This window comes from Neophocaena asiaeorientalis, unplaced genomic scaffold (genome assembly GCF_003031525.2).
Source record: "Neophocaena asiaeorientalis asiaeorientalis breed wild unplaced genomic scaffold, Neophocaena_asiaeorientalis_V1.1 scaffold150, whole genome shotgun sequence".
NCBI lineage: Eukaryota > Metazoa > Chordata > Mammalia > Artiodactyla > Phocoenidae > Neophocaena > Neophocaena asiaeorientalis.
In genome coordinates, this window is record NW_020176571.1 from 5,303,264 (window position 1) to 5,328,079 (window position 24,816).

Below are 24,816 nucleotides of genomic sequence, written 5' to 3' on the forward strand. Positions count from 1 at the left end.
ACCAATGGAAAATCTGACATGTGCCTCCCATTCTCAAAGACCCGAAGCCTGTGACGAGACCCTGTGACACAGCCCCCTTGATGGATGCTAGCCAATCAGCGCTGCCTTTCTTCTTCAGAATCTCCACCCCCAGGGGGACTGGGAACAGAAGGGGACGAAGCACAATCGGGTAAACCCAGCTCTTAGAAAGCATCGGGGCGGAAGGCCAGGGTGATGGTGAGCTGCAGTGTGTGCGTGGATTTTGCAGAAACGACCCATGAAAGGTCCTCCTGCGTTTCCCACAGGTAACAGGTGCTGAAAATGCAGAAGACAGCCACCCCAGAGCAGGGCTGCGGGGTCACGGCTCCCGCTGAGCTCTCGCTCAGAGCTGACTGTCTGCGTGTCCTCGGGCTCCTGTCTTCCCTGAGCTTCAGTTTCCTCATCTGAGGTCTCGTCGCCCAGCTCTGTTCCTTCTCTCACCCTGACACCCTCGCTCCACTGGAGACCCACCGACACTACGTCCCGTTTCCACGAGGCCTTGCTTCGCCCTAGCTGTGGCACACTCCTGGCAAAAGCAGTTAGGGGAGCCTTCTCGATCCCTCAAATAACATTCTTCAAGTCTGACCGCCCCAGTTTCCCACTTCAAGTCCTTCCACATCACTTGAGCTTCAGAGGTTAAGGCTGATGATCGGATACCTGCCTGCCTTCCCTGCCTTCGACCTCCCCCCCACCAACCACAAATGCTCTTCATTGCAGCCAGGCTCAGCTCCTGGAGGCCCCTGAAGGATGCTGCCTTTTCCCCCACTTCCTGCCTCAATTCATGCTGGTCTCCCGGCCCGGGATGCCCAGCCCCCTCTTCTACACCCATTTTACATCAAGTCCTTATTCAAACTTCAGCTCCGTCCTTGCATCTTCCAGGAGGTCTCCCCTGCCTGATGAGGGAGCCCCTCTTTTGTCCCTCCCCGAGGCCCCTGCATACCTTCCGTCTGAGCGGTCATCATGCTTCTGGAGGCACCCGCTGACCTGTCTTTCCTCCAGGTTGACTATAAGCTTCTTGAGGGCCAGGGCTTCTCAGCACCACTGCCTGGACGGCTCCTGCCACAGTACAGGTGTTTGCTGAAGCACTGAGTCCCCTGAATGACCAGGGAATGGATGAACAAGCAGAGGTCCCAGCACATGGCTGCCTGCCCCCAGCCCCACGGGAGGGGCCGCCCTGCCGGCTGAGCTCGGGCTCCAACTCCTGGACTCTGAGCCCCAACCAGAGTCCCAGTGTCAGATGTCCCAGGGTGCCGCCCCAGGCCACACCCTCAGCTCTCTCTCCACCCTCTTCCTAAGGCCTCTCCCTGAGCAGGACACATTAAACGGAAGAAAGACTAGAACATCTGCTCTCCTCTGTCCCCATACAATCAAGGAGGAGCCTCACTCCCGGACCTGCTGCCCGAGAGAAGCGCTCTGGAGCCTAGAATCCAAGAAGTCGGGGAGCCTGGAGAAACACCCGTGAGAAAATCCACCCAGGCCAGCCTGCACCTGGCCTCTCTCCTGCCACGTTTGCCCGCTGCTTGAAGTCCTCAACCCACTAGCTGTTTACGTTCCCAACCGAGTCCAGGGGCGTCTGCATTTTAGTTCAAGCCGTGGACAGACGGGGCTGCGCTGTTAGACCTACAGGCGCATTTACAAGCTGGCTGGCTGAACTCGGCGGGGCAGGCCCCAGCACTCCCCACCCCGGGCCTATGAACTCCCAGCCGGGGGTCCCTTGCCCCCAGATCTGGAAGACCTCACGAGGAGTGTACAGAGCTGGAGGGGCTGGGTAAGGAAAGGAGAGGGAAGGAAAAGGGATAAATAAAATGCGAGGGTTATCGGGGGAGAGAAGGAGAAAGTTCAAGGGGAGCGCGGAGGTCGAGGGGGCTGCACAGAGCCACGAAGCCTGGAGATGAGAACCTCGGGGGGTGTGGGGAGGGTGGAGGAGACAGCCTCGGGGGAGCCGGGGGTCAGGCTCCAAACAGAAGGTAAGCAGCGTTGGCTGGGCGCACCCACTACCCCTCCACCCATAACAGGGAGAAAGAGAAGAAAAGGAGGGCAAGTGGGACCTCAGTCCTTGAGAATCACCTTCATAAAGTCTGTCTCCTTCCTCCACCACCACTCTTCCTGCCGAGAGCATCCTCACCCACGTAGAATCACGCCCACTCCCTCCCGCCCACGCCCGGGACTACGGGGATTAAAGGCCAACACCAAGGGAACAGGTAACACACGGCAAAGGGAGGTCTGATCTTGGGGCCTGGGGAAGGCACGTCCCCAGCTCCTTCCCTCTGGGAAGCCCACTCTGCATCTCATCCACGCTCACGCTCACACTCACTGGTCCAGCCAGGCGGCTCACTGGAAATTATCGTCACCTTTCACAGACAGCACGGCGCTGCCTCTCAGCCCCATAGCACATCCGTCACCCACTGTCGCCCTGGAGGGGACACACACTTGGCTTATGTTCCTGGTTACCATGGAGAGCAAAGCACTGAAGGCAGCATCCCATAGCCACAAGGCAGAGGGGCCCTTCCAGGCCTTTACACACACACACACACACACACACACACACACATACATGCAGGCACCAACCCACTAGGACAGCTCACAGCCATGTGGAACAGCAGGCCCCAGGCCGGGCCTCTGGGCCTTCCCGAGAGTCAGCTGGCCCTCATGCCAGGTCCCCTGCCACACAGCTGCCATCCACCCACCAGGCCAGCAGCCCTTGAGATGCCACGCAGACTCTTCCACTCATCCGGGCTTCTTAAGTGTCTCTGATAGACACCATGTGTCCCAACAGGAAAACACACACTCATCAACTCTACAAAATGCTCCAGATGTGATCAAAGCTGGAAAGGCAAAAGAAACCAGAGATGGGTTGCGTGGAAGGGGGAGAGGTTAATGGAGAGAAGAGAGGAATCCAGGGATGTGGGTACAGGGGTGCCCCTAAGAGGGGGCGAGTCCAGTGGACGGAGTCCAGGGCTGGGGTCCAGACTCCTGGGTTCCAACCCCAAATTCAACTTGCTCCCCGGGGAAACCTTGGGTCTTGCCCCAAGACCAGCTTCAGGCTTGCGACGGTATCCCGTACAGCCTAGAAAGTTAGCCCCGGAAGGGATGTTACAGATTACCTGGCCCAACCCCCTTGTTAGGTGAGGAAGGCAGCAGGTAATCTACCTGCCTGGAGCATCGCCACCTCTAATCTCACACGTCCTCCCACCTCCTAGCTCACTGCCGTCTCTATTAAAAGTCAGCAAGTTACATATTAAAGATTCCTTACTTGGAAGTGGCCTCAGACATGATACCTCCGTCCCTCCGCCTTGTTACTTCTGCTAGAGGATTTTTTTTTTTTAATAAAATAAGAGAATGGTTTTCAAGGATCCCCAGAGCTAAAATTCTTAAGTCCCCACGATCTACGGCAACACCCTCCTTAAGGAACCAGATCTGTTTTATTCTAAAAGATCCTAGAAACCCTTTACCACCCCATCTGGGCACCTGACCACATCCATCCACTACCCCCACCCTCTGCCTTGGGGCCCCATTTGAGAAGCAGCCCATGTGTCTCACCAGCACTGTTTCCTCCCTCAAAGTGCAGCGAAGTGGTTAAAGTAATGGACTCTGGAATGGTCCTGCCTGAGATTTGCAGCTAGTGACTTATCTTCTCTGCACTGCTGTGTCCTCATCTTGAAAACGGGGGACAATGATTGTGCCAAGTTCACAGGGTCGCCGCGAAGATTAGACCAGATCAGGCGAGGTGACATGGGTACCCGGTGAGCGTGGGATAAGTGCTGTGTCCGCTGTGGTCACCATCACACCCACGAAGACATCCCCGCTGGTGAGTGGGGAGAGACAGTTCCCATGCACTGATACCACCTAGTGAAACCTGCGGGTCAGCTGGGACGTGGAGGATAAGAAGACTGGACTCCCACTCCCCAGAATGCCCACCAAGTCCTCGCACAAGGACAGAGGGCGTCCGGGAGGAGAAGCTGTTCCTCTCCCCACACTCCCCACCCTCCCTCCATCCTGTTTGGCACAAAACATACAATATCTCGGGTCCTTTCTAGCGCCCACACAGAGGAGCCTCAGGTCCTTTCAAAGTAAAGCAACCGGCCCACATCAGTGCCGTCCACACATCTACACCCGCATAAGCCAAACCCTTCAAGGACAGGCTCTTTTCCTTAGGATAAAGCCCCAAATCTTCAAACGGCCCACGAATGAACGGAGCTCTGTGTCACCTTCAGCCACGTGGTACCAGGGAAAACACATCGTTTCTGGAGTCAGACAGGCCTGGGTTTGAATCTCAGATGGGCTGGCCTGTGGTTTCGGAAAGATCCTCCAGGGCCTGGTCCCTGCTTCGCCCCAGCCTGGCCCCCATTACTCCCCCCACTGCTGACCTAACACCAGGCACCCCAGGCCCCCTCTTTCTGTTGTGGGCAGCATGCCCTGTGGCAAAGAGAACTGACTCTGGAGCCAGACTTAGGAGTTCAAACCTCACCTCTTCCTTACCCACTAGCTGTGTGACGGCGGGTGACTTAACACCCTCTTTGTGTCTGAACTGCTCATCCGTAAACTGAGGGTGACAGTATGTCTCAAAGGGTCGCTGTGAGTTAGCACGCGCACGGGGCTTAGACAGCGCCTGGCACACAGGAGGTACCACGGGCCGTGAGCTACTGTCGTTATCCTGCTCATCTCTGCCTGGCTCTCACTCATGCACCAAATCTTCATTTAAATGCCACTTCCTCAGCTGGCCTTCTCCAATGAGGTCGGATTGCCCATGACACCCCATATCTGCTAGTGTAACCCATGTCACACTCACTATTAACTATACATTACTGGCATAAATAAGGAGTTTGGAATTAACGTATACACACTACTATATATAAAATAAACAACAAGGACCTACTGTACAGCACAGGGAGCTACACTCAATACCTTGTAATAATCTGTAAGGGAAAAGATTCTGAAAGAGAATATATATATTGATATATTCAGTTTTATATATCACTTTGCTATACACCTGAAACTAACACATCATTGTAAATCAACTATAGTCCAATAAAAATTTTAAAACAATAAAAATAATAATAAAAAACTAGACATAATCTGTCTTTCCTGCTAGCTCATAAGCTCCACGAGACCAGACAAGGGTGGACCACAGGTCCACATATTTCCGGAACGGTCCTGGTTTATACCTGTTGTCTCACTGGGGCAGGTTACATGGGCGTTCGGCAAATACCGACTCCTCTCCCCTTAAGAAAGAGTGTACTTTCCAGAAACATGGATTTGTGCTCAGCCATACGACTGCTTTGGCCAGTGGAGCCCTAGAGGATGGGATGCCAACGATGCCTTAAGAGGCACCGTGTGTGTGTGTGTGTGTGTGTGTGTTTCCCTGCTTTTCCTTGGGCTCTTGTGACTCACCATGAGAGGACCACGCCCAGGTGGCTTCTGATCTATGGAGAGCATGCAGACCTGTGGAGACCTGAACACAGTCTGAAGCCTAGAGCCAAGCCCAGCCGACCCTCAGCCTGAAGCAGACCTTTTCCACTCAACCTACAGACACTTGAGCAAGAAAAATAAACAACCGGTGTTGTAAGCTGTAGATCTGGGGGTGGTTTGTTATGCAGTGTTATTTTGACAGTAGCTGACTAGTATACTCAGCATGGCTATTAATAATGCTCCCTTTCACTCTCAAGAGCGTCCTAGGTTAGATGGTAAATCATCTAATCACCCAAGGTGATTAGGTAAGTTATCTAAGTCCACATCTGTCTTTTTCTTCACTTTAACTCTAGCACCTGAAACCAAAAACACAAATAAAACAAACACAGCAGAGATGCCCAATAAATATACCGCATCAAAGGGAACTGAATTATCCATTCTCTTAAATCTCTCCCAAAACACTGAGTCTTCTCCCAGCTGGACGGTGAGAGGTCTGAGTTTGGGGACTCTCCTCTTTCTTTCATGATGTCCCTGAGAGATGCTTCCAGCTGGCTGCTGGACCATCAGAGGGCTTAACCTCACCCCCAGGGTTAAACCTTCAGAGAAGTGTTAGGGTGTCCATGGTGGGGGGAGGGGGGCAGCGTGATCCCCCTAGGATTTGACAGGAAGGGGAAACAGGCCGGGGGGAAGCTTGGAGAAGGAGCGGCTTGCCTGTCCGCCCGAAGGCTGACGATTGGGCTGCGTGTCAGCCTAAGGAAATACTGCCATGTTGTCAGAACTGGTAACTGCTGGAAACTAAGCCATTGCCCTTACCCTCCTCCAGACTACAATTCCAAATAAAAAGTTCAAGGTCCCAGTCCTCCAATCTCATCTCTGTCTCTCCTGTGTTCAGTTAACACGGATTTTATGAAAGAAACCGACAGGGCTGAGGCACCAGCCCTGAGTCCTGAGCCCTCAAGGAGGGCTTCCTGAGGCCCTGGAATGGGCTGGGCGATGCGGGCTGAGGGTCACAACCTCTCCACATCAGAGTCAGCCACTCTGCCAGGGCAGACAGCCATCCCTGGCAGTTACCCAACTACCCACACCTTTGACTACCTTGAGCAAATCCCAAGAAGGTACTGGAGGACAGCAGTCTCCCAGGCAGCGATCTTGAAGCTTTTTGTTTTGTCTTTTTCTTGCTCATGTCTGTGACTTCCAAACCCACAAAATGCTGTGGTTTTCCGTTCCTGAAACAGAGGCATACGTCTATGCGAAGCGCCTGGGCATGCCCAGCTAATTAAATGGAGAGATCTTGCGGTCGCTGTTGTAACGTGTGTTGCAACGATGTTATTCAATGTGTCAAGACGTCTTCTGTTTATGTTGGTCACATACCCATGTGGCGTGGGTGGAGAACATCACTCAGCAGAATATCGTTAGCAGGAATGGGGAGCTCAGGGGTTCCAGAGACAGGCGGTGAAACAGTGGCTCAGGGGGATCAAAGAGTCGGGCCGTGTCCATGGTGACCTATCCCCCGGCCAGTCCCCTCCTTCCTTCTAGGGCGAGATCAGCCCCTCGGATCCACCTGAGGTCCTGCTTCCCACAGACAGATGGCAGCTGCCATCACAGCCTAGAGGGTTTGTGGAGGAGACGCAAAGATTCCTCTCTTTCTCTCTCTCAGCAAGAGGATGTGCACCAGATCCAAAGGGCTGAATGACTTGCCCAAAGTTTCCCAAGAGTGGGTGAGTGAGACGGGCCATTCTCACCTCACAGCTAGGAGCGCACAAGTCCTGAACCCCCGAAAGCTCTGTTTTGCCACCTAAATCCCAGAGAAACCACTTGACGGCATCTCCTTTTGCTCCCCATCACCACGGCCCCTTTGTCTAGGCTTTCCTCCCCCTGCACCGTCTCAGATACCTCCTCCAACCACTTCCCGTAGCCCCAGGGCTCTCCTGTCAGCTGTCTGCAGCCTCAACCTGTTCTTGAGCCTCCACTTCCGTCAGCATTTCCTGACCAAGAATACTTCAACCTGACTCTTGTAAATCTCCCAACCACACTTCCTTCTTCCTTCAGATCTCTACTTTCTGCTCAAAACTCGCCTGTCCTGTAAGTCTCATCTTTCTCTCATCAACCACGCTAAAGCTAGTCACAAACCCCTTCAGAACCTCTGGCCCATCCCCTTGCCCACCACCTTGCCCCCAGCCCGTCTACGCACAGCTCTGTGCCCAGGTTCCCCGTTGGGTACCACTTTACCTCTGCAGCTTCCATCAGATCTACTGTGAGCACCTGGGATCCCACTGTTACACTTCAAGCTTCCTGCTTTCCCCCTTCTTTTCGCTTTGACGCCACACCCACGACAGAGCTTGGCATCCAGTAGACCCTTGATGTAGGGATCGACTCTTGTGTCAACAGACTCTGAGCTCTGGCCTGGATTTCTTGTGACCTCCCAAAACAAGCAAGAGGGACAAAATGCAGCTCTTCTCGGCAAAGCCACCTGCCTTACCACACTGACTCTGGTCCCATCTTGGAAACACCATTTCACTCTCACTGGGAAACACCAGGAAGACATTTCCATGACAAAGGCAGAGCCTCCACAAGATCCCACACCTGCCGGGAGGCAGACTCCGGGACAGGCTGTGGAAGAGGCGTACCTGGCGCACAATGCTACCTGCTCAGGGGTCCGGTTACTAAAGCTGCGACGGAGCAGCGAACTGAAGTCGGGGAGGAACCTACTCGGTTGACAAAAGCAAGAAGTGACAGCTTACAACCTGATGACATGGAAGAAGTCGGGGAAAAGAAAGATTCTGGAAAGCAGAAATGAGAAACCAAAACATGGCATTCGGGGGCCCCCTAACCAACAGCTCTTGCGAGTGACACGTCACTCCTGCTGAGACAGGGGTGTTCACGAGGATGGCCCATCGCAGAGCAGGGGGTGATCTGGTCAGTGAGCCCCCCTCCCCCCTCCACAGACCACGCCAGCTGCCCCTCAGAGGATGCTAATCAAAGGGATTAGCGCTAGGTATCTGGAAACCCAGCTTGCCCAACGTCTGGCTGGACGACGCTCTGGGTCACCTTCAGCCATGTGGTACGAGGACAAACACACGGTTTCTGGAGTCAGACAGGCCTGGGTTTAAATCCCAGGTGGGCTGGCTTGTGGCTTCGGGAAGCTCCTATCTCCCTGAGCTCAGCACCCCACCCCCTCACCCCCGTAACACGGAGGTAAGAACATCCACTTGGCAGGGTCGCTAGGAGGCACAGAGCACACACATGCAACGTGAATACAGTACATCGGTTTACAATTTGAAAAAAACACAGTCTTGAAGTGAGAGAGTGGCGTGGACATATATACACTACCAAATGTAGAATAGATAGCTAGCGGGAAGCAGCCGCATAGCACAGGGAGATCAGCTCGGTGCTTTGTGACCGCCTGGAGGCGTGGGATAGAGAGGGTGGGAGGGAGACGCAAGAGAGAGGGGATATGGGGATATATGTATACGTATAGCTGATTCACTTTGTTATACAGCAGAAACTAACACACCACTGTAAAGCAATTATACCCCAATAAAGACGTTAAAAAAATAGTCTTATGATTATACAATATTTGTCAAGACAAACTAAAGAACTATATAAAATTCTGCTCGTTTAGGGAATAGTATAACTTCCCCCAGGGAGCAGATAAATAACAACTCTACCTAACCAGACCTGTGTCCATCACCACGCTCTTTGCACAACTATATCGTAATCCTCGCAATAATACTGTGGGGAAGGTAGGACAGGTGTTATGATGCCCATTTCACAGCTGAGGAAACGGAGGCTTGAGAGAGAACGGCTTGCCCCAGTATTATATCACTTGGAATCAAGGCTGGAGCCCAAACCAAGTTCTTCTCATCCTTAACCCACTGCTCTCAGTCTAGAGGAATGTCCCTAGGCAGGTGCCTAGGGGCTTGATAAACACGTGGACAGTCACCCTATCCATCTCCTAAATTAACAAGTGCAGCCTCACTCCGTCTCCACTTCTTCCTAGAGTGGGAGCTCTTATTTGTTTAAGTCTGTCTTCATATGGCTGCCTCTCTACATTTTTGATCACATTTCTTTCCCTTCCCTGAAACAGTTCTAGCCTGGCTGGTTTTTCTCTAGGCAGGATAACCTGACTTGGACACATGAGGTTTTGCCACGATTTGGTAAATCCCTAAGTGATGTGACCCTAAAATGTTTTCTGAGATTTTCAGGGGTCTGTGGGTGCTGCCATGCGTCAACAGATGTTTCCAGAAAGAGTCAGAGTCACCCCCCAAAAATCTCTGCCCGAGGCACAGCTGATAGCCCTGAGCCCCCTCATCACAGATGACTGGTCTGGGGGTCAGCTTCCCCCCACCCCCATGATCTTCTCTATACCCTGTTTTTCTATAGCCTCACAGTTACTCTTTGAAAATTTTCTCCATCAGTCTGTCCCTCCATCTCCCAGAAAAGCCACGTGGTCACCTACACGCTTGGGGATTTGACTTTGAGCTTGAGCTCCTGGAGAACGGGGTCATGCTTAATTCATCTCTATCCCCCAGCACCAGTGTCTCACATGTGGTCAGTGCAAACAGGTGTCAGCTTAACTATAACAGGTGAGGTGTGCGTGCAGGAGGGCCCTGCTCTGACTTTCCCAGGCCAGTGGGTCCCAAAGAGGACGATCACGACAATGAGGCTGTTAGAAGAGCCCGCATTACAGGAGGACACACAGCGAGGCCAGGCGGTCATGCGTGCAGAACTGTTAGGGACGCAAGAGCTATTTTCAACTAATTAAAGGCTGGCCTACACAATAGAATGCTCTTGTTCAGAACAGGACTGAAACAGAGGGAAATCAGCAGAGTTCTTGCTCTGGCTCCAGGACCATTTCTAGTGGCTAAAAATGTCCAGCAGACAGACAAGCTGCCCCCGAGGCCAGGCGTCTCCCCAATTACAAGAAAAATCATGCAGAGGCTGGGCATCTGCTCGATCAATATGCGGGGAGAGGAGGTCTTCAATTCCCCTTTCCATGGCGGGGCACTGAGGTCAGCCAGCCTCTAAGCTCCTCCCACCTCTGTGATGCCATGGTTTGGTCCCAGGCGTCCTGGATAACTGCACACAAGGTCCAAGGGGATAGGAAATTACAGCTTTGTCACATATTTTCAGGCTAGTATCAGCTTCCCTTCCCCTTGGGAAATAGGACGTGACATAAGGGAGTCAAGGAGGCAGTGAGCTGGGAAACCAGACCCTCACCCCGTCCCAGCTCTGGCCGTGCAACCGTGGGAGGCCACGGGGATACGCGTGCAGCCTCCTGGTGCCGTGGGAGCCACCAAGTACCATACGGCTGATACTCCAGGAAGGAAGATTCAGTTTGATCTGAACCAAGAGCCAACAGCCGTGGAAGCCAGGGAGGCCACCCTCAGGGGACCAGGACGGCCTTTGGGTGCAGCCTCGGACTAGAGCTGGAGGCACCGTATTCAATTCCTGGTCCACTGGCAGCCCCAGGCCGACTCCTCTCCTCTAGAGGGTGCAGACCTGGCGGGGAGTGGCACTCTGCAGGGAGGCGGGAGAGAAAGGAGAGTGGGACACCTCACGTTTTATAAACAGCCTGACTTACTCCCCAGTCTGTAAAACGGGCCAGAATATAACTGCACGGAACATCGCCATCCCTGTTTCTGCCTCGCCTCAACCAGCTACTGTCTATTTTTCTCTGTCTACTATGTTCCTACGCCCTCAGAGGTAAAGGAAAAATCTTCTTCAGGCCCATGAGACGTGACTTCTTTCCAGCCTGCATAACGTTTCCCTGCTAAATCCAATACTTCAAAGGATGAGACCTGCAGATACCAAGGTGCTAGTCCCACACGTCACCTCTCCTTGGCTTCCTCTCTTGGGTCCAGCCTCATCTCCTTCCAAGCCTGAATGCTCTGCTAACTTACAGGTCAGAGCCAGGGACACGGGCCAGGTTGGCACAGAGTCCATGCAGGTGGGGCGAGATCTGCAAGTCAAGTTCTTGACTTGACCTCTCCCGACTGGCAGTCAGGAGGGACCTGGCTTTGGGGCACTGTGATTTCTGGCCGTCGACACCAGGCTCCACAAGTCCATATTCAGGGCAGCCCAGGCTGGTGACAAAGACACATTCAGGACCTTTAACCTCAGCCTTTCAGAAAGCAATGTTTCCAATTCCAGCACCACCTCTTCTAGGAAGTCTTCCCTTATTCTGCTAGTAGCAACAACTCTCCATCTATTGTCCCAGCCTATCATGTTTAGTACTTATATATGACAGTCCTGAAAAGCCCTCAATTCATCCTGCCTCCCACGGGTCTGTCTCCCTGTGTAACTGCTAGATCCATAAGGACGCAGACTCCACCCTACGTCTCGCCGTGCCTCCAGAGATCTGCTCACTGTGAGCATCAGTGAATGTTTACTGCATTGAGCTGAACTGCCTTTATAAATCCCAGGGAAGGATCAAGGAGGAGGCAGCAGGGCTCAGGAAATAACTCATCGCAGGTTGATCAACGTTTTTTCCTCTCCATTCCCTCCCCTAAACCAGCTGCAGCCAGTCCGTCCTGAGCCTGGCCTGCTGAGAAGCCTCTTAAGGATGTGGCTTCCTCCGTCTCCCTCCTGGAGGGACGTGGATGCGTCGCGTTTCAGGAGGTTAGAAGTGGGGCTCAGAGACACAGAGGGATGGATCCAATCACGCAACCTCCTAGTGGCCTTTCTGGGGAATTCTGGCAAGAACAAGCACCTCTGCCTTTTATCAGGAGGAGGAAAAGCCAATTCCTGTGATGCCGAGGTCCTGGATGGGCTCTCCACTGGTGGGGCTGGAGAGGGCTGGAAGTCTAGGATGGTAGAGACGTGTAGCAAGGTGGAGGCACAGTGCCACTCTTGCTGTCCACAGATGATGCCCAAAGGCTCTTGAAATGGCATAGATACCACTGTTAGGTCATTGAGGAAGTAGGACATTTCTGAGAGGACTCCAGACCTGCCACAGGGATGGGTTTCATACCCAGGGCCTGATCTTAGGAAGCCTCCCTTGGGAAATGGCATCCCTGAAAGAGGAGGGAACAAGGAAGAGCCATGTATCCCTCTCTAAACTGTAATCCCGACTTGACACAGTGGATGCTGCCCGTGTACGATGCCCTTGGCCCATTCCCCAGAGTCCACAGCTACACATCCCCCGAGCCCGGTGGACTTCTGGGCGCCTCTCCTCCACACGCGGTCACAGGCAGTCAGCGGCAGATGCTTTAAAATACAATTTTGCATCTCAGCTTCAGCAAAGTACAGTTAGTAGCTAAATCTAACTCAGATGTTCAAAGCCTGTCGTTTTATCTCATCCACATCAAAACCTCCCAGCTAAGAAAATCTGCCCGTGAGCAGATGTTCATTTTAGTGAAAAGACAGGGCAGGGCGCTAATACAGGATCACCCCGTATTAGTCAAGCCAAAAGGCTCAGCCTCCCGGGTTCCCCAGAAAATGAAGGCCATTTCCCTCCTGGGATGTCAGGGAAGTAACCCAGGGCCGTGCAGGCAGAAACTTACTCCTCTGCCTGCAGGGACACTCATGTAGCCCCAAGGGACTAGTAGGGCCATTTCCCTCCAGCTAAAACCTCATTTCCCCCACTGGCTCCAACACACACCTTGTTTCTTCCAGGGCACAAGTGCTTCGGGCTCGGAGTTCCCAGAAGATTCTTCTGTGAGGGGGGTCGCTACTGGATACCTCCCTGGGGAGCTTCCCAGGCAACTCACATACACACACACACACACACTCCACTCAGGCCTGCAGGCCCCGAGGTTTCTAGAGCAAGGGTATGACTCAGGGTGGAGAGCTCTGCTGGTCTGGGAGCGCCATCAGCAATCTCACAGTGCAGCCTGCTGGCCCGGATGCCCATGCAGCTGCTGGGGGAGGGGCATGGGGTGCAGGGAAGGGGCATCTTTTTTTTTTTTTTTTTTTTGGTAACGCGTCCCCTGCATCGGCAGGCGGACTCTCAACCACTGCGCCACCAGGGAAGCCCCGGGAAGGGGCATCTTGCTCCCCCTCTGTCCACTTTACACACCTGGGAAAGGAGCCTCGAACCCTAAATCTCAAGTTTAGGCTTGAAGGGTTGCGGAAGGGGAAGGGTAGCTTTACATGCCAACGGATCTCCCACCCTGCTGGGCTCTCAGCTGCTCCGTGCTTTCGAATGTTCCAAACCGTGGGCACCGGGAGAGAAGCAGCGCTCAGTGCTGCCAATGAGGAGCTGGGGGCCCAAGGCAACGGGCGGGAAACACCTCGGCTGGGCCTTTGCAGGGCTTACCTTCAACTTGGACCCCCCTGCCTCTGTGGATGCTTCAGCACTGACCACATGGGCGCAGTTCCTACGTGAGCACCAAGAGGGCGCAGTTCACGGCATGAGCCGCGATGGAACCACAGGGTCAGGGTGGCCTCAGGCTGGGCCCTGTGGGCCACTAGGTCCCGACAGGTGAAGGCAGGAAGGATGGAGAAGAAGCGGCAGCAGAGGGAAGTGGCGCTGAAGACACACCCACAGGAGCTGGGGTCAGACCGGGGACTGGCAGATGGCGGAGAGGAAGGAGGTGACGTGGACACACGAGCTTAGGGGGAGCCAGCTGAGTGCGGGGAGACCCACACCCGCCACCCCAGTTTCCTCTCCAGCTGCCTGCTCTTGGCTTCCCTGCCTCTGCTACCCACCTATGCCCCCAACGCCTCTGTCCCTTCCCTCTCTCCCCACTACAGTCCCCTCCTCTCTCTCCAGCAGAGTAAGTTCCTCACCCCTCTGGGTAGGTCACAGTCCCCCACTACAGCCCCCATACTACCTGTGTCCCATCCCCTCCCCTCCAGCCAGTGTCTGAAAGATGCCCGAGGCTCCAGGCGCGTCCGAGCCCCACATCCAGGCCACTGGCACTGTGCAGCAGGTGAGGAAGCGGCAGTGGACAGCCCCCAGCCCCACAGCACACTGCACCCGTCTGGACAGCTTTGGGCTCTGCGTCCTCGGGAACCGCCAGACCCCAGAGCCAGGATCTGCTCCAAAGGCACCTCTTCCCCCGCAGGTGAGGCTGCTCCGGTGGCTGAAACGGAGGGCACGCTGGAGCCGTCGCCCACTTAGCTGGCGGCCGGTCACCCGAAGTCTCCAGAGGAAAACGTGGGGCTCTCCGGGAGGGAGAATTTTTATTTTCTGGCATCGTATTTTTTCAAAAGGAGTGAATAGTTGGATAAAACAGGCGACAGCGTGGGTGGCCACCAGAGAGGCAGAGAGGATGATCAAAGCCCACCAGGCACGGAGGAAGCAGCCCTGGTGTGGCCCAGAGAACAGTCTAGGTGGCCGCACCTCACAAAAGGCCGCCAGGGGACGGGAGGTGCGTGCAGGGTGAGGGAACCTCGGTCACCGGCATTTGTGGCCTCGCTCCCCGACCCCAGCCCCTCGGCTAACGGTCTTCAGCTGGAACAAACACCTGCTGTCCAACTGAGCTCCCAGTTCCCTGGGAGGGCCGTCCCATCTCTGCGTGGGAGGTGAGCCTGCCCAAACTGTGACTCCCAGCCTGCTGTCTTCTTCCAAGAAGAAGCTGGAATCCCTCCCTCTGGACTTGATCCTTCTGGCGGCCACCCCTCTCGCCGTCCCAGCCCAGGGCGAGCAGCCCGGAACACTCTCTGAGTTTGCTGGCTGATGAATTAGCTCATTAAAGTGAGCCACAGGTGACTGAGTGGCAGCGAGTCCACTATGTCAGGCACAGGGCCGAGGGTCCCCATAGTTTCCAAATAAGCGTGCTCTATCAAATTTCCCCCGTAGAGCCCTAGCTCAGGCTCCCAGTTTCGGAAAACCAGGATGCCGAAGACCAAAGAGGGGACGCGACTTGACCAGAGCAACAATCGCCCCTAGTGGCCAAGCCTGGGCAAGACCCCAGTCTCCAGACCCCACTCAGCCCAGTGGTCCCCCACTGCACAGGGGTCCTCCCAACATGCCAGCTGGGAGAGAGGTGGGGTTTCAACAGCCCATGGAGTTCCTAGAGCCCTGAACCCACTTGAGGCTAGTCAGACCTACTGCCTTCTAGAATGTTCTTTCAAAAAGCTTTCCACCCATGTTCTGTAGAAACTGGGGAAATTCCCAAGGCAATAGGGCACCATTTTAGGAGCAGCGCTGAAGGGAGAGGTTTAGGACCCAGTTCTCTTCTCCCTTCCAATTTTCTGGAGAAGCCATAAAAAGCCTGCATTTCCACGCAGACCAGCTGGCTTAGCCCTTATACAATGTGCCGGGTCTTCCCTTCTCTTGGTCAATACTGTGGCTACTTGGGAATGACCCAAGGATCTGCTTCACCCACGTTCTTCTCTAGGCAAATTTGAGGGACAATAATAAAAGAGAGAACTCTACTCACTCCTCTCCCCACAAGAGCAGGCAGGGAGAGACCACAGTGCTGAAGACCCCAAGAGGCAAGTCACGGAACATCCGTCTACATTACCTGCCGCCCCACAGCTGCCACTGCCCTCCCCAACCCAGGAGCTGGCTCCCCACCTGTAGGACACAGAGCAGGGGCGTCACAGCCTAGAACAGCCAAGCCCTCTGCTCGGCCAACACACTTCCAGGAGCCAAGACAGTTGGCAGAGACCTTTTGGGTCCTCCCAAAAGTCCCCTCCCACATCTTACCTGATGAGGTCAATAGGCTGAAACTTATAAAACACCCCATAGCGTGCCCATTCTTGATACAGCAGCTAAACAAAAAAAAAAACAGGGAACCAGATTATAGGTACAGCAGACAACTATTCACCTTTCGTTATTCAGCTTTAGCAAGTCAACATTTGACACACACCCCTCCCCACCAAAGCCATCCTGGCAAGTCCAAATTGAATCCCCAAAGCCCAGCTTCCAGGAGAATTCCCATGAGATATCCACAGGGAGACTCCAAAGGCAGGAGGCTGTAGAAGCTGACTTGTCCTCCCCCAGTAATAAAGGTGATCTTCATCACACTCTGGGTGTGCTGCACCTACCAAGCAAAACCCCTCGCTCTTCACTCCCTCGCCTTGCTGAGTCCAGCCAGATGAGCCCTGGCGTTCATTTATTCACTCGTTTAATAAGTACTGACTGAATATCCACCTTGTGCCAGGCCCTGTCCAGACACTGGATAAAGCAGTAAACCAGACACAGTCACTGCCATCATGGGGCTTATTACCCCTTGTGTGCAGAGACAAATATTAACTTATAAATGTCACGGAGAAAAATAAATCAAGGTAGGGAGTAGAATATGAAGAGGGGGGTAGGGTGCTATTTTAGACAGGATGACAAGGGAACACTATTTACAAGAGCCAAGGCACGGAGACAACCTAAATGTCCATCGATGGAGGAATGGATAAAGAAGATGTGGTGCATATATACAGTGGAACGTTACTCGGCCATAAAAAGAACAAAATAATGCCATTTTGCAGGGACATGGATGGACCTAGAGATTGTCACGCTGAGTGAAGTAGGTCAGACAGAGAAAGACAAATATCATATGATATCACTCATACGTGGAATCTAAAAAAATGGTACAAATGAACTCCTTGACAAAACAGAAATAGAGTCACCGATGTAGAAAGCAAACTTACGGTTACCAAGGGGGAAAGTGGGGAGGGATAAACTGGGAGGTTGGGATTGACAAATACACACTACTATATATAAAATAGATGACTAATAAGGACCTACAGTATAGCACAGGGACCTCTACTCAATACTCCGTAATGACCTATACGGGAAAAGAAGCTAAAAAAGAGTGGATATGTGTATATGTATAACAGATTCACTTTGCTGTACACCTGAAACTAACACAACATTGTAAATCAACTGTACTCCAATAAAATTTTTTAAAAGATAAAAAATAAAATAAAATAATTTAAAAGATAAAGTAATTATTGATAGGTATTAAAAAAAAAAAAAGAAAAGGATGGCAAGGGAGGGCCTCTCTGAGGAGGTGACATTTGGGCTGAGACCTGAAGGAAGTGGGTGGTTATGTTGCAGCTAGAAGAACACTCTTTCTGTGCCAGGGCCTAGAGGAACGGGCGCGTCCTAGGACGAAGAGGGAAGCCGGAAGGCTGGCGCTGAGCAAGGGGAGAATCTTGGGACATAACCCCAGTTAGAAAGGACTTGGGGGGGGGGGGCTTCCCTGGTGGCGCAGTGGTTGAGAGTCCACCTGCCGATGCAGGGGACGCGGGTTCGTGCCCCGGTCCGGGAAGATCTCACATGCCGCGGAGTGGCTGGGCCTGTGAGCCATGGCCGCTGAGCCTGCGCGTCTGGAGCCTGTGCTCCGCAACGGGAGAGGCCACAGCAGTGAGAGGCCCGCGTACCGCAAAATAAAAGAAAAAGTCTGGAGTTCAAAGGAGAGTCCAGAGTCAGAGAAGACATGATTTGTAAAGTCATCAAGTTATGGATGCAACTGTCAAAGAGAGAGGTAGAGAAGAGGCGTGACGCCAGGACCCTGGGTGCTCCCCCGTTCAGAGGTCAAGGGGATGATGAAGAGCAGCAGAAGCGCCAGAGGAACAATGGTGACACGGCACCGAACTAGAAGTGGGTGGTCTCCTGGAGGCCGAGGGACCATGGGATCCCAAGGGAAGAAGGTGAGCATCTGGGTCAAATACGGCTGATGGGTCAGGCTGGAGGAGAACCAAGAAGTGACCTTGGACCCAGTGACCCATGGTTGACCTTGACAAGAGTGGTTCCAGACGGGCCAGATGGACAGAGCAGAGGAGATCACCAGGCAACCCCTGGAAGAGCTGGAGCTCCAGGGCTCCAAACCTGGAAGGTGATGCAAGGATGCCTGCACACCGCCCATGTGGCTCTGCCAGGCCAGCTCGCACAGCTCTGCAGGCGAGGGAGGGTGCTGTAGACCCTTCCCTGTCTCTACAAATGTTTAATCACACAGTTCGAGACCAGGTGGATCGGGCTAAGCCCCGGGTTACAGGGTCCTGGGACAGACCAGCAGTCAACAGGGATGAGCCTGTGTGCGTCAAGTGCAAGAGGACAACCAGGGTAACCTGCAACAGTCCCTTTAAACCTGCAGAGTCTAGAACTTTCTAATGAGCTCCTAGCAAATACACTCTCTCCCTCAGAGTTATGCCATGTCCTCTTCACCTACTGGCCAAGCCTGCGAACAGAGCCAGGAGGCTCTGCAGCTCCTTCTCACAGAGCCTTATTTCGGAGGCCTCAGATGTAATTCCAAGCATGTGGGTCTGACCCCAAACCTTTAGGGCAGGAAGCAACAAGGGGACCACACCATCTGATGGATCAGAGCATACAGGAGGCCAGGTCGGCTTCCTAGGGTCACATCGGTCAGTTGGCTTAAGTATTTCATGGGACTAATAAAGAACTCAACTGTTAAAACCATCTGCAATGCCAGAGAACGGCAAGATGCACGAGACTCGGGGCCCTCCCTGAGGCCACAAGCTCCTCAGAGAGCAGCCGGACCTGGGACAGACAGAAGGACGCCAGCTGTAGCCGGCTCAGAGGCATTGATGGGACAGGGTGGACCAGGATGGGAGAGGGTGGAATTCTACCTCCGGATCCTGCAATGACCTGTTGGGTTTTTGGCAGGTCACTTCCCCATGGGTAAAATGGGAGTTGTGCAGGATGGGAAAACTAGTCCTCAAGTGAAACCAAGAAGAAAAGTACCTTTCCCGTCAGAAAGACAAGACTGACTTTTTAACTGCCCACTAGAGGAGATAATCACCTGCAAAAGCTGGCAAATTCAGGACCAAGGGTTTAGAAACCGCTGAAGTTTCTGAAGTTTAAGATGAGTATCTTCCAGGTTGCGCTTCGGGTTCCCTGTAAGTGGGCAGGGAAGCCACGGGGAGCTGGTAGGGCTCAGTCAGCCCCTGGAAGATGGGGACAGTCCCTCCCCTGGGATGCCTGAGGAAAGCAGGTAAGTCTGGCGGATGTGGAATGAGGTGGCTGCTGGCAGTGGGAGGGGCCCATCCACACCCTCGCAGCCCAGCTCTCTAGAAAGGCAAGAAACCCCTGCTCTCCAGAGGGAGGGAGCCCCTCGTGAATTACCCTCTGGGAGGGGGCTGAGTCATCGAGACTGCAGGCCGCACTAGGCGAGCTGCGGGGAAGGAGATGGCTCTCTGCCTACGAGGCACATCCCCCGAACAGCCACAAATCACAGGGAAGGAGGAGGCGAACCCCAGGTACGGGCAGGATGGGCGGATCACCCCTAAAGGCCCCCAGGGGGCGATCTCCCATCAGTTCTCAACCCTTCTCCACCTCCTCCAGCACCAACTTCAAGGGTTCTCCTTGCACCCAACCAAAATCCTTCCCGCAGCCCTCTGGAAGAACACTAGACTCTTACGATGTAACACATACGAATAAATGTGCTGCACATATACAGAGATTTCGGCTGGTTCTTTCAAGATACCTTTTAGGTCCCACCCATATGCCTCTGAAGCGCTAGGAAGGAAGCCAGCACGGCAGTGAGAGGTCCCCTTGCCATACATGAAAGACCGTGTCCACCTGGTGGTGGCACTGGCTGGAATTTGGACACCAGGGTTTTAGTCCTGACGGGACAATCATTTCATGGACGTCGGAACCAGTCTCCTTGCCGTGCTGGGTATCCGCTTCCCAAGCCAAATGGACAGAAAAAAGCTTTCACTCTCACTCCTGGTTTCTCTTATTTCCCATCACAGCAAACGTTATTTCCCTAACCACGACCCCGGCAGAGGAAAACAAGGAGGCCAGGACTGGCTGGCAAGCCCAAGGAAAAGCCACAAGGAATGGGTTGCTTGTCTTCCAAAGACACTCGTCCACCTTCACCGAGCCACCACCAAGATGCAGCTCTGTCCTGGCTGGCCTCTCTCTGCCTGCCAGATTCTACCCATTCCATCCTTTGGGGTGTGCACTGGGAGGAGGCAGCACTGCCAAAGCGAAACAATTCCTGGGAGGGAAACGTTTTGTTAAAAGGTTTTACTGTTAACGATAATATAATATCATTCCAGGCAAAGGTACATATATTTTGGATGGTCTACAATTTGCTTCTCTCTGCCTCTGTGCAGGTAACCGGGGGCTGGCTGAGTTTTCCCAGGAGTACTGTGTGCTCCTGATCTCTGCAATGTTCCTGTAAAGTGTTCTACCTTGAGGGGCTGAGGGTTACCACCCACCCAGCAGGGGGTCACTTAGGTGGGCAGTAGGTGGTGATCGCTCTTTAAAGGGGAGTAATGTGACAAGAAAAAGTAGGAGGACAGAAAATGGCTGGGGCCAGGGAGGTGAGATGTGGGGAGAAAGGCTTCCTCCTTTTCCTTTAAATCTGATCCGGGACTTTTCAGGAAATTAAACACCACTGAGACTATTAGCATCAGATAGAAAACAGATGAGGTTAAAAGATGGAAAAACTACAGCAGATTCCCTGGGCAGGCAGAGCAGGGGACATATGTAAGCAATCACAGCAGTATTTCTGGAAAAGACCTTTTTATGTTTTTAATACTTAACACTTCATAACAGGGACTAATAGGCTGGATAAAAAGAAGGTTGCTCAAAAGCAACTTGGGGGATGAATGATTTTCCAGACAGCAGAGTGGGGGTGGGGAGAGGGGGTACACGGGCTCCTATTCCTCATCCCGCCCACCCTCGCCCATCCTCGCCCACCCTCGTCTGTTCACCAGAGTCGCTGAAGGCTGGGGGACCTGGCTGGGAGGATGGCAGGAGGGCGATGGCCAGACGGGCAGCCCCCACTAAAGAGGCTGGGTGATGCTCAGAGCATCGTGCTGTGGTGGGAAGGGTGGTACCCATGCTCCTACAGTACCAGGAAACAGAAGAAACAGGATCTAGATGGAGGGCTGGGGACAAGAGCTGTCCAGGCAGGAGCTGTGACCGGCATAGGGGGGATCCTCCAAAGGGACCCTTTTCCCTCCTTTAAATATAACCTATTTCTAGCCACCCGGAATATGCAGGTTTCTCATCTATCATTTGGGAATGGCTGTACCCTACCTGTCTGCCTCGACAGAGAGGATAAGAGTAACTTAAGGGCGACCCTCCCCAAACAAGCCATAACGGCATGGATACTGGTATATTTTTAGCAGGAACACTAGATTTGAGGGTCAGAGGGGCACTAGCCCCTTCTCTGTTTATGGTAGCAGTGTCATCATGGGCAAGGTGCGCCATCGTTCTGTGCCTCAGTTTCCCCATCTATCAATGAAGGGATCTGGATGCTCAGTGTTTCTCAGCCAAAGCTCTCTTGTCATCAGGGGCAGGGATACTGCCTCTGTGTGTGACTGTGGGATGTATTTCAGGATGGTTGGCATCACTGGTCCACCAGGCACTAAAGGTCAACAGCACCCCCATACACAGTCACGTCAACAACCAGAAATGCCCTCACATTTCCAAACGCCTGGGGACAGCGAGCTGTGGAAGAACAGCTGGGAATAGATAAGCAGTAAACAGAACACGCAGGACACGTCTACGCAGCCCCCCACCCCCGCGTGGTCCTCGAGCGCAGCATCAGGCTGGCTTACCTTTCTGTCATTCACGTCATCCCCTGGGCTATCATATTCACCCTGTAGGAGGAGAAAGCCAATGGAATGATCAAAAACAGAGACAGGGTTTTCTTTGAAATTTTCTAACGTTATCCCTTTCTTTCATTCCCATTTAAGGAAGGTGAAGAGCATGACACGTAAGGAGACACCGGTCTACTTCCTTGGTCACCAGCACCTGCTGTGTTTCCTGTGGGCAGCTTCTCACCCAGGGCAGCTCCCCTTACAGGCCTCAGAGACCCCCCTGCACCTCCTCACAGCAAATGCAACAGCAGAGCCCGACCTGGAAACGGACTAGCACATCAGGAAAACACCCCTGCGCCCTGGCCATACCCGGCAGAACCTCAATACGCGTGTGCTCACAGCAAGGATGCTGGCGAGGAGAAACGGTCACCTGGGAAATTCCTGCGGGCACTCAGGGGTCCCCACCCCAGGGGTCTCACTTGGTACCGCTGCGGGGTAGATGCTAAAGCGACCGATGGGGTGGACAGGGCAGCCTGGGGGCACCGAGTTCACGGGCCAGCTCAGTTCCTCACGAACCATCTTGAAGGATATCACTGCATGATGTCATAGGATGTTTATAACATTCCTCGCAGCCAAGAAAAGCTTTAATTACAGTCTCTCTGTTTTCTTAACCAAACAACAGTATAAGGGATTTTGAGAGACATCCTTAAAATTTGTCCAGATAGAAAAAAGATCTGACACTTAATACATCCTCGCATAGGATGAGGAATTTCACTTCCACACAAAGCTATCACGTATAAAATATCACTTTCAGTCATTTGAGGGCCTGACGGTCCAGCCTGCGTTATTATCCAGGTCTGGAACTTGCGCTCCCCGCTATCCACCCACCTTCCCCATCTCCCTTTAACCCTCCACACGCCGTTATCTGTCTTCTCACACCTTCCCCCAAAATCAAGGCAGGGAGTGCGGGGAAGCCCAGACAAAAACCAGTTCGTTCTGCCATCGGGGAAATAACGGAAACAGTTTGAGACAACCGGCAAAAATCAACTGGGGATTATTTTCATTCACAAGTGGTCCGGAGCCAGCCCAGGCGGTTCAGCAGCGTCATTCCCTCCTGCCTCCCCGCCCGTATATCCACCACCACGTCGCCTGCAGTGTTCACCCTGCTGACTGATGGAGGCGGTACTCACGTCGTGCAGGGGGTAGGCAGCCTCGTAGATATTATTTGCTATCAGAGAATTAATACCTGCAGAAGAAGGAAGATGAAAACGGTAACTGTAGGGCAGGGGTTTCTCAACTTGACCTTGGTCTTCTGATAAATACTAATTCCCCCAGCCCCACCACTCAGCTGAGAACGCCTACCCCTCCAGTTCCTCCCGATCGAGAAGTTCCTTTCGGGCTTGACTTCTCAGCACAAGAACAGTACTTTTTCATTTCCCAAATGCAAAGTTATGATTAAATAGCAGATACGCTCTCTCAAACGTCACGTCCGTCCTGTCCTCGTACACTCAGGTCCCTCTGGTCCCGGAACCCTCACCACCACCGCCTCCATGGCCACAGCCGTGCGCTGAGAGTATCTGTGTTCAGTGACCGGCACAGGAATGACCACAGGGATTATAATCAATAAACATGTCCGTCAGAGCATCCCACCGCACTTCATCTGAACTCACTTCCGGCCCCTCCCTGTTCCTTCACAAGGCAGCGTGCATTATGGTCCACGACTGACCTGCCTGGACCATTAGATCCCTAGGGCAGTGTGACCTGGGGAACCCCAGGTGTCCCCATGACCCTTTCAGGGGGTTCATAAGGTCAGACTATTTTTATAGTAGTACTAAGACACTGTTTGCTTTTATACTCCTATTCTCTCACGAGCCTACAGTGGAGTTCTGTAACCTGTGATGACATCATCCCCGGACAGCTAATGGAATGTGGGCTTGCGTATCCTTGTACTTTAAACTTTTCTCAATTTTAACTTCAAATATAACAAATATTGATCAGTATAACGCACCTAGATGAAAGCCCTGTAGGCGCTCTCGATAATTTTTAAAGGTGTAAAGAGGTCCTGAGACCACAAAGTTGGAACACCGCGTAACAGGGGATCCATTTTTTTTTAATCCCGACAGTATTCCACAGCACTGGGCACACACAGCAGACCCTACTTAACAGATGTTACGTGAAGGAGTGGCTCCATCCCTGTAACTCCAATATACTCACCACAGAGAAGCTTCTGTTCAGCACAGAGCCACTACTATTCCCTCATTTCATTCATGTTTGGATTCAGAGACTATAACATGCCCGGTATGTTCCGTCACTCCGGACAGTCTGCCCTGGGTCGCTGGCTCCCAGATGGAAGGGATCATATCTCATCAGCTAGAGGACCCTGCCTGCGGGGATGCACATTCAGTGGGGGGCAGGGGGCCGGCAGGGGGCGGGGTCTCTGATACACAATGATTTCCCTCATCTCAAGCACGCTTTCTGCCCTGAACCATTCTTTCCTGAGACGCTGTAGACAGTAGTGTGAAGAGGAGAAATTTGATTTTGGAGGGAAACACCCATGACATCCAAATGCTAAGTAATCTGCATTTGCAAACGAGCCTGGAGAGACGGGCCAGGCTGCGTGACAAAGCTAGATGACAGCGACTCGTGAAAACTCATGGTTTTCCACCTCCCGCACCCAGTCAGTGCCCCATCGCGTGCCCGGAGCCTCAGAGGTTCTCAAACAATCCTCCTCCCTCCATCAGCCTCCTCTTCCTCAAACCATGGCCCCTATTCCCCTGGGATGCCAGAACGGCTGGCCAGGGGCCCACGTGGGAGCAGAGGCCCTCAGGAGGCTGCAGGGGCGCCTGGCAGAAGCGGCCACTCTTCCAGTGAGTTGAGAGCTGAGATTTCAGGGCTGCGGCGTCACCCAAGGGCCAGTCCTTTCCTGATTTTACGTCTCCTCCTCGGCATGCACATAAAACATCAGAAATAACTGGGTGGAGG

General features: G+C 53.2%; 1 protein-coding gene across 1 annotated transcript in view; it reads right to left on the reverse strand.

The window, feature by feature from the left end:
• ANO2 (anoctamin 2) overlaps positions 1-24,816 on the reverse strand; it is a 314,636-nt gene that overhangs the window by 199,308 nt on the left and 90,512 nt on the right. The window contains exons 7-9 of the mRNA XM_024733224.1: positions 23,025-23,080; positions 21,853-21,894; positions 16,028-16,092 (exon numbers count right to left, since the gene is read on the reverse strand). Coding sequence (XP_024588992.1) covers positions 16,028-16,092; positions 21,853-21,894; positions 23,025-23,080 — 163 coding nt within the window. The remainder of the gene's footprint in view (positions 1-16,027; positions 16,093-21,852; positions 21,895-23,024; positions 23,081-24,816) is intronic.